This window comes from Schistocerca americana, chromosome X (assembly GCF_021461395.2).
Source record: "Schistocerca americana isolate TAMUIC-IGC-003095 chromosome X, iqSchAmer2.1, whole genome shotgun sequence".
Lineage (NCBI taxonomy): Eukaryota > Metazoa > Arthropoda > Insecta > Orthoptera > Acrididae > Schistocerca > Schistocerca americana.
In genome coordinates this window covers 31,119,330-31,131,561 of record NC_060130.1, presented here as the reverse complement: position 1 = coordinate 31,131,561, position 12,232 = coordinate 31,119,330, and the positions used below count along the sequence as shown (strand labels likewise).

The 12,232-nt window shown below is 37.1% G+C and overlaps 1 protein-coding gene across 1 annotated transcript in view; it reads left to right on the top strand.

Annotated features, from left to right (window-relative positions):
• LOC124554948 (molybdenum cofactor biosynthesis protein 1-like) overlaps nucleotides 1-8,711 on the top strand; it is a 60,291-nt gene extending 51,580 nt beyond the window's left edge. The window contains exon 6 of the mRNA XM_047128647.1: nucleotides 8,656-8,711. Coding sequence (XP_046984603.1) covers nucleotides 8,656-8,711 — 56 coding nt within the window. The remainder of the gene's footprint in view (nucleotides 1-8,655) is intronic.
• Nucleotides 8,712-12,232: the final 3,521 nt, after the last annotated feature.

Below are 12,232 nucleotides of genomic sequence, written 5' to 3'. Positions count from 1 at the left end.
TTACATAGGACAATAATTTCCCCTGCTTCTCAGCCAGATCTTTTGCTGAGGTATGACAGTGGTAGTAACCTTTCCTTGTTGCCATTTGGCATTCTCTTTTGAACCAAGAGTGCAGTAGCTTTTCCTTCCTCAGTATTTTCCGAATTTCATTGTTAAACCACAGTGGCTCTTTTGCATCCTTAATTCGTTTACTAGGTACAGACTTGTTGAGAGTGCAATTCACGATCTGTTTAAGCTTTGACCATAATCTCTCTACGTCCATCTTAATGGAACTAAGTGATGTCAGTTCTGTCGAAGTGAGATGCTAACATCTGCTTATCTGCTCTTTCTAGCATGAACGTTTTCCTAGCCTTCTTGACTGATTTATTAATTTTTGTAACCTTAGTTGTTATGATGTTATCATGATTATTAATCCCCATCTCTATGCTGAAGTCATTGATGATATCTGGCCTGTTTGTAACTACAAGGTCTAAGATATTTCCATTGCATGTGGCATGCCAAACTAGGTGCTCAAGACAATTTTTGAAAACCACATTCAAAAGTGCTTCACAAGATTGACTGCACCCCCTGCAATGAAGCCATAGGCTACCATCTATACTCAGTAGGCTAAATTAACCTCCAACTAGTATTGCATGATCTAGGTATTGACGTGCTACTGTCTGTAGACTTTCTGTGAATGGCTCCAAAACTGTCATAGCAGAACCGGGTGGCTGATTAAAACATTCATTAATTAACTTGATTTCACGTAGACTTGTTATATGCAACCAGATAACTTCACTGTCACAATCAGCTTTGACCTCAATAGAGACAATGGACACTCCCTCTCCTACAGTGTCTAACCTGCCTTTCCGATATATATTCCATTAATCACTAAATATGTCAGAGCTTTCTACTCTGGGTTTCAGCCAGCTCTCAGTCTCTGAGAATAATTTGAGTGCGAGACTTTCCTGGATGGCAGTAAATTCGAAAACTGTGTTACAAGTACTTTGACAACTGATAAAATTTTGACAATCTACACTGGAGTGAATTCAAAAGATAAACCTCAACCAACATTGAATGCATCTTGGTGATAAAGAGCCCAAATAAATAAATAGATGATTTTATTCCATTTCATCTGATTGAATGAAACACACACAGCATAACTACTCAGAAAACAACTATAGTGCTGATTACATTTACTATCATACATGTAGCACTCTGAGAACATTTCACCTTGTCATAGTAGTCCTGTGTTTTGGAACTAGGCAGTGCTTCATTTCACAAAGCGAAAGGAATGGCTTGTGTGTGTAAAAAAAAAAAAAAAAAAAAAAAAAAAAGGAAAGTATCTTTATGAACAAATCTAGGGGAAAAAAGTCATATCACAAAACCAATAGTAAATGGACTATCTGATCACAACGTGCAGCATCCTGTGTTAAATGTTGAAACTTGTCAGGATGAAAAAAATATTAAATCTGAGTACAGGAGGATAATAAATAAGCCAGAAATTGAGGAATTCAGGAAATTGCTCAAAGACATGAACTGGAGAGATGTTTACCTGACTCAAATGGAAAATACAAAGCATTTATTAATAAAGTTACCTCCTCTTTTGAAAATTGTTTTCCCCTAAAGGTAACTCAAATCACACAGAAGTCAAAAGATAAACCATGGATTACGCAAGGAATAAAGATATCATGTGGGGAAAAAGGAGACTGTATCTACTATCTAGGAACATTTCTGATATTAGCATTGTAATGCATTACAAAGAATACTGCAAAATATTGAATCAAGTAATCCAGAAATTGAAGTAGCTTTATTAAGAGAAAAAGATAATTGTATCAACAAAATAAGAACTGTATGGGATATAGTGAAGACAGAGAGAAGTGGGGCCGAAAAGGAAGTGGAACAGATAGCTCTAAAAGTAAATGAGGCTTTGGTAACAAGTGCATGTAGTGTTGTAAATCTCTTAAGCAAGACTTAATTTTTGTTACTGACGGCTCGGGGTTATCAGGTTCGGTGAATGGTGCAATGGAGTATCTGGGACCAGTCTTTGAAGAACATTGTGTAGAACCTATTCGAGGAACTTTGAATTCCAACCATTGCTTCTCAGTATACTTACTCCTTAATGAAATTTGTTGCAAGTTACATATCTATATTTCCAACAAATAGCTCAATACATATTATCAATACTAGGAATAAGAACAATCTACATAAAGACCTAAAATCACTTATGTTGGTCCAAAAGGGGGTCCAATATTCAGGAACACACATTTTCAATAAATTACCAGCACCCATTAAAAACTTGGTTTCAGATAAAGCACAGTTTAAACAGAGTTTGAATGACTTTTTGATAGGCAATGCCTTCTACTCTATAGATGAATATCCTAACAGAGACTGAAAGGCCAGCTTAAGTAAAAATATGTTAGATTTAAGTTTTGACAGCGCTTGGTTGCAACAGTCAATATTAAGTATTTTGTGTATGATAAATTTATTAATAGTGCGTAACAATGTTTCATTCTGACAGCGTATTAATTCTGTAAATATTAGCTTTTCCAGTTTACTGTATTGTATTCACCTATTTTGACAATCTCGTGACAAATGATCAGGGAAGTATTCATTATATTAAAATGTTTTGTGTTATACATTCTGACATGTTCCACACCCTCGAGAATCATCTCATTTTTTCGGTGTATGTAACAAAAACTGAATCAAATCAAATCCAATCACCATCTCTCGTCATGTAATAACTTCACTTCTTCTTCTTCCCTTGTCGTCTCCTGTTTTTCCAGTACTCGTCCATCTCCTCCTCATGTTTTTCCCCCTTTATTCTATTCGTGTTGTTCTCAATCCCCTATTTCTTCTGCATTGAAAGCCTTTTATTTTTATTTACTTATTTTTTTTATTGAGGTGAGTCTCTACGGACTGCGTGGTAACAACCGACTTCACTCTAGTGTCCAGGTCTTGTTCTTGCTCCAGCTTTGACTTCCTGCCAGTATCTTCTGAGCCCCTCCAAGAAGTGCCTTTTTATGCTCTTCAGATAATGGTCCTCACTGTCTTTCGGATGTTGATGCCATGTTAAAACCTTGGTAGTTGGTCACCAATCTTCTAAATTTGTTCCTTTCAGGAATTTCTCTCTGAGATACCAATCTGCTTAAGATCTTTTTCACATTCTTTGAACCATCTCGGCCTCGTTTTCTTAGATAGGATGAAACTCCGTATTCTTTTTGTTAGTCAATCACCGTCCATTTTCATGAGATGACCATAAAATAACAATCATTTCTTTGTAATGGATGCTGTGATAGGTTCTGTCTCACTGCACGTGTCCTCATTTGCTCTCATTCGTCATTGTCCATTGACCCATCTATTACCTTAGGATTTTCCTTAATATCCTACACTCACGCTTTTCCAGCCACTCAGCTTGACCTTGTCTATTCGTGGTCAAAGTTTTGGATGCTTATAAGCCCTCAGGTTGTACAACTGTATTATAATGTTGGAACTTGGCCCATATACTCATAGACTTTTTGTTATAAGTATTCTTTGTCAGTTGGTATGCTTGGTCTAACTTCCTCATCCCGACAATTGCTTCTTCTTTTAATCCATTCTCCTGGTGGATGACTTCACCGAGATACCTGAAATTCTTAACTCATCCGATTTTTTCCCAGGTTGGTTATCTTCCATTCAGGTCCGTCACAGATGTTCGTCATATATTTTGTCTTTTGAATAGAGATCTGGAGTCTAACTTTTTTCATCAATTTCTGACAGCCTATTTATCTTGTTGATTGCTGACTCTATGTTGTTAGCAAAAATGGCCAGGTCAGCCGCAAAATCTAAGCAGTCAATGCACACCCCTTTGTTCTTAGGACCAAGTCTGAACCACTCTTCATTTGTTTCTTCTTGGGCTAATAACTTTCTCCACTCTCGAATGACCTTTTCCAAGACACAATTGAAAAGGAGAGGGATAGTCCATCTCCTCGTCTTATGTCCGTTCTGATTGTAAAGGCTTCAGATACCTCACCCATAAGTTTAATTTTCGACACTGTGTTAGCAAGAGTTTGTTTGATCAGCTTTCTTGATGTATTATCCACCCCAAACTTTTCCAAAATATTCATTAATGCATGTCAGTCGATGGAGTCATATACTTTCTGAAAATCAACAAACATGACCACATAGTTATTTCTTCCAATTTTTTTTTGTACCTCATGATGTTCTTCAGGTTAAAGATCTGTTCTGCGCAAGAATCACCCTTTTGGAAACCAGCTTGATAGTCCCCAATCAGTTGGTTACAATGATCTTCTATTCTATTCTGTATCACTTTCGAGAGAATCTTATATGGAACAGATACTAATGAGGTACCCCTATAGTTATTGACATTCTATTTATCACCTTTTTTGTGTAGACGATGGATTAAAGCTGACTGCCATTCAGTTGGTATCATCCTAGCTCTCCAGATCTCCTCAAAAAGTTGGACTAGTATATCTAGAGTTTCATTATTTGCCAGCTTCAGTAGTTCCACCACTATTGAATCCTCTCCAGCCGCCTTATTATTCTTAAAGTTGTTGATGATCTCTTTGGTCTCCTCTTTACTAGATGGAGATGAGGGGTAGTTTGTGGATTGGGGCACATACAGGGAATCTTTCTTTCGGTTCATCACAATTAAGTAGGTTTTCAAAGTAACGAGACATTATCTTGCAGTTTTTTTGTTGGCCAGGCCGAGTGTGGTGTGCATACTGTAAGACCTTCAGTGCACACACCATCAGATTATTTGACTTGTTGCTCTAACAAAGTAAGCGAGTGTCAGCAATATGTCTCGTGGTCTTATCATGGCGTATTTATCTTCTGCCATTAGGTCAGACGATAGAAATGCCACTTGCACGCTGAGAGTAGCAGATTGACGGTGACCAACTTTAAACAGAACTTGATTAATTTTCACATACATTTATTAAAATAATAACAAATATAAAAATTACTTAACTTGGTTCTGGATGCTATTTACAATTGACAATCTGAAGTTCCTTTGGTATTGATACATTAATCTTATTCTCACATATATCTCGGGTACTTGGCGAAAGTGTCTATACATTTATCTTCATGGCAATGTATAGGAATATGGTAATCTTATTAGGCGCAGACTGAATCTTGACTATGGACTGGTACAGACAATTGTAGAACTCGTACAGACTGGTACAGACTATGCAGACTGGTACAGACTAATGCAGACTGGTGCAGACAAATGCAGACTGACTGGTCGAAGGTCTTTACACTCGTTATAATACCTCGCACGTTCATGTATCACTGCGCGAGTGTGATGCGCGAGGAGAAAGTGTTCTATCTTAGCAGCAATCTCATTGGCTGTGTTACATATTAATACGCGAATCGGCGGAAGCAGAATTTGGTCCGTCTCTGTGGCAGCGCCATCTCGTAGTGCGGAGATGGACGAGTGCTGCGCCTGCGCTGTTGTGCTTAGCGGGGCTCACTCTAGTGGGAAATTTGTGTACGCGCTGAATACGCGGAACTATGTACACAACACTGAGCTTTCCATTTTCGTCTCTAAAACAAAAACTAGGGGCTTGGTATCCTTTCAAATTCGATTTGAACGTCTGATAGAAGTCTCTGACATTGTTTATCTGGAAACGCTGATCGATCTGTTATAACTGCTGTTTCTCATGCAACTGCTTAGCCCTTCGTAGAGTTCTGGCTGCATATTTTCGAACTTCATGGAATACATCAAAATCATCAGGTCTCCTGGTAGAGTTCCACTTTTTCCATGCACTTGCTGTTTGGCCCACCACCTCACCACAAACCTCATTCCACCATGTATGATTCCTCTTTTTAGCTGTCAGGATTTTAGTATTAGATGCTTGTTGGATCATGGAGTCAATGTCTGCCCATTTATGGGATTCAACTGTCAGTTACTGGTGGCATTGTTCCAATATGTTTTGATTGATTTTGAGCTTCGCAATATCATATTTATGAATTTTATTTCCGGTTTTCACGGTCTTATTGAGAGGGATGAAATTAATTTTGATCTTGGAGAGGTGATGATCCTTTTAAATTCAGTATTTTATCTGTAAAAAGGTTTCTTTCTATTATTTCTGATTGTTTGATGTTGTTTCTTTCTTATTTCTGTAATCCATGCTATCATTTGTTCCTTCTTCCAGAACTACTCATTCAGTAGAGGTCTCTAAAAAAGATTAACCTTCTTTTAGCCATTACTTCTGATATTTTCTCAAAATTTTTGTAGATCTCCTCATTAGTTCTCATTTTCCAGCCATCTGTAGCTTGTATTGCAACCATTATTTTCTAATAATGCTCCTTTGAGGAACCTCTGTTCTGTCCAGCTTATAGTTCATCATTAGGCATCCTCAACCATATAAACATCCTGGTCATACCACTGTGGGATAGTGTCTTAGTTTTGTTTTTTTAGTTGTACATTTCTTGTTGTAAATATCCTTTGTCAAACGATTTGCTCTCTCCAGTTTGCTGACTCTTGCATCTACTGTTAATTCTTCTAGTCCATTTTGTTGTACAGTTTGTCCAATATATTTAAATTTACTTCCTAATGCTATTTTACATTTTTGTTTTTCTAAGAGTGTTGATGCATTGTTTGAAATTGTCATCAATGTTGTTTTTTCGGCTGAAATTTTGGGACCAGCTCCCTTTGCTATTTCTTCCAAAAGATTTCTTTCAATAACTGTCTGCCAGATTTTTTGAAAGTATATCAGAATCATCTGCAGAAGCCCGGCAGTTTACCTTAATTCCATTTGTTTTTCATCCTAAAATTATTGGTTCAATTTTGTGATTTTTTTTTCTCCAAATTCCAGATACTTTCTATTTTTTCTAGAATGCAGTGTACAGTAAAGGTGATAAACTGTCCCCTTGTCTAACATCAGTTTTTATTTCAAATGGTTGAGATACTTCTCCCATAAATTTAGCTTCTGCCATCCTATTTGCTAGTGTTTTGAGGATTATGTTTGCTTTAACACAAAATTCTTTGATGATTTTACCTATAATTTCTCTGCCTACCAAATCAAATGTTTTCTTGAAACCAATACATGATACTATTATAGGTTTGGTGATTAACAGTATGTGGAGAATTATCGATTTTCTAATAAACATCTGTTCTGTGCAGGGTATTCCCTTTCTAGAGCTCCTTGAGATTCTCCCAGTTATTTGTCTAAAGTTTCTACAACTCTGTCCAGAGAATTTTTGATAATATTTTGTATACCACTGGCAGAAGTGAGGCATCTCTGCAACTGTTGACATTTTGTGTTTCCCCTTTTTTTCATAGCTGTGGATTAATGCTTTCCATAATCTCTTCAGCTTTCCAAATGTTCTCAAACAGCAGTTGTAGATCATTTGTGTGTTCTGACTATTTCAATAATTTTTCTGTAGTGGAGTCTTCATTTGTTGCTTTGAAGTGTTGGAATGATTTGATGGCTTCATGAATTTATTGTTCTGTTAGTGGAAAATCTTCCTCCAGATGTTGTGGGACTGCTATTATATATTGCTACAATGTGCTGTTATTATTATTGTTGTTGTTGTTGTGGTTGTTTGGTTGCCTGTTCTTCAGCACTATCTTTCTGTTTCGTTTATCTATTTGCCGCCATTTTAGCCCATTTACCGGTATTTTCAGCTTGTTTTTCACTTATTTGACCTTTTGGTGGCTCCTCTTGAAGAGATCTTATTTCTCAGCATTTAAAATTACATCATCTGCTGCTCTTTTGAACTCAATTTCATCATGCCCAGTCTAGTTTTTTCATTCATTTAACCATCCATCTTCCTTGACTCAAGATCCTGAATTTTCATCCTTAATTCTTGAACAGTCTCATTTCTCTTTTTACATTTTCCAGATGAAGAAACTTTTGGTCCTCAAAGCTAAGATTAGTATCAGTTTTTTTATTTGTTTCTGCCTATGGCTGCTATATCTCTTTAGTTAGAATATTTTCTCTCTCTGTATTTGATTATAGTCTAAGTCTGAATATTTTTATAAGTACATTTATTGCTGTAGCAATGAGTAAAATAAATTGTATTGCACTGCCTGTAGCATATAGCACCATTTTGACTGTTAGTCCTCTTGCTGTACAAAAAGTAGCTTTGATGATTACTTAATGCAAGTATTTTGTAAGAGCTGTGGAATGGTTAGTATCTGTTTATATTTTTCTGATTAATTCAAGCTCGTCAATGCACATCCTCTGTTAAGGAAATATTTGAACTGAATTTACTGTGTGTTAAATATAAGCAGTGGATCCATTGGGGTAGTCTTTTTGGTAGAAATATGTCAAGGTGAACAAAACAGGAGATGAAACTTCCTGGGAGATTAAAACTGTTTGCCCGACTGAGACTCGAACTCGGGACCTTTGCCTTTCGCAGGCAAGTGCTCTACCAAAGCACGACTCACGTCCGGTACTCACAGCTTTACTTCTGCCAGTACCTCGTTTCCGCTGCAGAGTGAAAATCTCATTCTGAAAACAGGAGATGGTGAAGGAAGAGAGGGAAAAGATCAACATTTGCTTCTCATCAGCAATATAACTGGGTTGCAACATTCAGTGAAAATTATCTGTGACAGGAAGTTGTCAGAAATACATTTTTTGAAGAAACTTTATGTTTGTATAAGCATTTATTAAATTTAAAAAGTTGGATTTCATCTGTTAATACAAAAGATAATGTTTTGCATTGCAGGCATGCTAAACCTGTCAAAGATGAAGAATCGGCCAATGATTCTTATTGGAGGATAACAGTATGTATAACTTAAACTTGAGATTCTTGAAAATAAAGCTAGTCAGTATTTCTTAACAGTACTGATTTAAATACATCTAAAGATCGCTGTTACCTAAATGAAAGTTGACGAGCAAAGTCTTAGTGGACATTTGTATAAAATTGTCATAGGTGTTATTTACAAGAAGAGTAAATAGTATCAATAGGAATGTGGTGAGACATTTAACAAATGTCATGACCACACATTAATAGGACCTTATAACACTACCATTATGATATTAGTATGCTTTTACGTAAATAACAGAAACCCTGTCTCTATGTTGCCACGTATAACCCTCTTACTAAAATTTAATTTAGTTTCCAAATAAAATACACTATGGAAGGATAGTCCTGTTTATAGGAAAAGATAATCAATAGAGTTATCCTTCTTACAGGATTTACCATGTGTTGCATCTAATGGATAAGAAAATTTGACTATTCACTTCTTTTCCTAAGATCTTACCCAGTGGCTAGATAGAAACACAGTATGAATAATAATATACTGAAGCTAGGACAACTCATTTCCAAGTTCATTTAGTGGTATGAAACATGTACTTAATGGTCACCAACCTATCTTGGCAATGAAATAGTGAAGTATTGGAGAAGCAGAAATGTGAATTTTGCCTACTTTCTTGCTACTGTTTAGTTTGGCTCTTCAAATAAATTACCCCACTTAAACAATTTTGGGCTACATCTTTATGCATTATGTTTTTAAAAAAGAAAAAGCCCAGTAGATAACTTCGAGGAAGGTAAAAAAAATTAGCCGGGGTGGGGGGGACAACCTTTAGAAAAGCACTTTCCATAATCAAGAAACTTAAATACTTAGACACTAAAGCACACACTTTTTAACTGAACATTTCACTTAAAGAAAACCTCTTTCTTGGTGGAATTAACTTTCAAAAGCTATTATTCTTTGAACTAATTCTGTATAGCCATCTAACAGGTTTTAGTAACTTGGCTTCACTCTGATTGAATTTTATGTAACCAAACTACAACACTTTGCATTAGTTAAGAAAACATTTTTATTATTTACACTAAAGCAATTTAAATGGTGCCTCTTTATATTAACTTGGAACTTCATAAGTCTGTAAAACAGGACACTCGGATTAATCAAACACCAGGAAGGAACCCTATACAGATGTATGATTAAGATGAAATAACAGGGTGAACCAGTTTCCGTAAAGTTCAAGAATGATTATTAAAACACAGTTTAAATTAATGGTTCATGCCCTACAAAGGTAAAAATAGAAAAAAATCTTATCTGTGGGCTGTAGGCTTGGGTGTGGCGAACAGTTATGACGGCTAAACTACCCACACTACAGCCTGCAAGTTTCTTGCTGTATGGGCTCAATTTCTCTACTTGGCTTCATTCAGTTTTACATACAGTAGCTCAACAACTCGCAGCTATGCTGCAAGCTGTTTGCAGTCTTCAACCGAGGCATTTTTATGAAAATTTGCAGGCAAAGCTTCTGCTCCACAAAGGAGTTACCTCAATCACTGCTGCCTTCAGACTGTGTGACTTACTTCCCGCACTTGCTCAAGGTAGCACGCCAATTCGCCTTTCGAACCTTTTCCACTCTCCATAGCAATTTTCGTTTCAAACAAAACACACTGGCTTTTACATAACGCCTATTTCTTATAGTGTTCCTAAGCATGACTATTTCTTAAATTGTCAAATTTACATCAACATGAACAATTTATACACACAAATATTTTTAAATACAAAATGTTATCAAAAAATTATTTAGACCCTTGGTATCCTTTGTAGAGGACTTGGGCAGGTTTGTCATATCCTAGTACACATTATTTTGTTACTTCCCTTCAGATATTCCATTTAGCTACATCTACAATTATTCCCAATGTTCAGCCTTTTGAGGTGTCCAGTGCGGGTTCCTCTCCACTTCCTGGATGTATTGTAACGAGTTAGCTCCCAGGAGCCTCTCAAACCACAAACTCTTAGAAGATTCACTCTTCTTGTACTTAAGTCAGCATTGTCACTTTTGTATTCAATCCCAATGCAATTTCTGTGTTTCATAGTCAATGTGAAGTTCCAAGGGATACAGAAAACCTGCACTGGTGCATCAGAATCCAATACTGGTCTCCCAGGAGCCACTGAAAGCACAAACTATAAGAAGATTCACTCTTCTTGTACTTAAGGCGGCATTGTCTCATTTGTATTCAATCCCGATGCAATTACTGTGTTTCATGGTCAATGTGAAGGTCCAAGTAATACAGTAAACCAGCACTAGTGCATCGGAATCTAATACTGGTCTCCCAGGAGCCGCTGAAAGCACAAACTCTTAGAAGATTCAATCTTCTTGTACGTAAGTCAGAATTGTGCATTAAGTATTCAATCCCGATGCGATTTCTGTGTTTCATGGTCAATGTGAAGGTCAAAGGGATACATTTAACGTTCACTGGTGCATCGGAATCTAATACTGGTCTCCCAGGAGCCGCTCAAACCACAAACGCTTAGAAGATTCACTCTTCTTTTACTTAATTGGCATTGTGCCTTTTGTATTCAATCCCGATGCAATATCTATGTTTCATGGTCAATGTGAAGGACCCAGGGATACAGTAAACCTGCACTGGTGCATCGGAAACTAATACTGGTCTCCCAGGAGCCGCTCAAACCACAAACTCTTAGAAAATTCACTCTTCTTGTACTTAAGTCGGCATTGTTCCTTTTGTATTCAATCCCGATGCAATTTCTGTGTTTCATGGTCAATGTGAAGGTCAAAGGGATACATTTAACGTGCACTGGTGCATCAGAATCTAATACTGGTCTCCCAGGAGCCGCTCAAACCACAAACTCTTAGAAGATTCACTCTCCTTGCACTTAAGTTGGCATTGTGCCTTTTGTACACAATTCCGATGCAATTTCTGTGTTTCATGGTCAATGTGAAGATCCAAGGGATACAGTAAACTTGCACTGGTGCATCGGAATCTAATACTATTCTCCCAGGAGACGCTGAAAGCACAAATTCCTAGAAGATTCATTCTTCTTGTACTTAAATTGGCATTGTCCATTTTGTATTCAATCCCGATGCAATTACTGTGTTTCAAGGTCAATGTAAAGATCCAAATGATACAGTGAACCTGCACTGGTGCATCGGAATGTTGTACCGGCCTCCCAGGAGCCGCTCAAAGCACAAACTCTTTGACGATCACTCTTCTTGTACTTAAGTCGTCATTGAGCTTTTGTATTCAATCCCGTTGCGATTTCTGTGATTCATGGTCAATGAGAAGGTCCAAGGGATACAGTAAACATGCGCTGGTGCATCCGAATCCAATACTGGTCTCCCAGGAGCCGCTGAAAGCACAAACTCTTAGAAGATTAACTCTTCTTGTACTTAAGTTGGCATTGTGCATTTGATTTCAATCGCGATGCAATTTCTGTGTTTTATGGTCATTGAGAAGTTCCAAGGGATACAGTAAACCTGCACTGGTTCATCGGAATCCAATACTGGTCACCCATGAGCCGCTCAAACCACAAACTCTT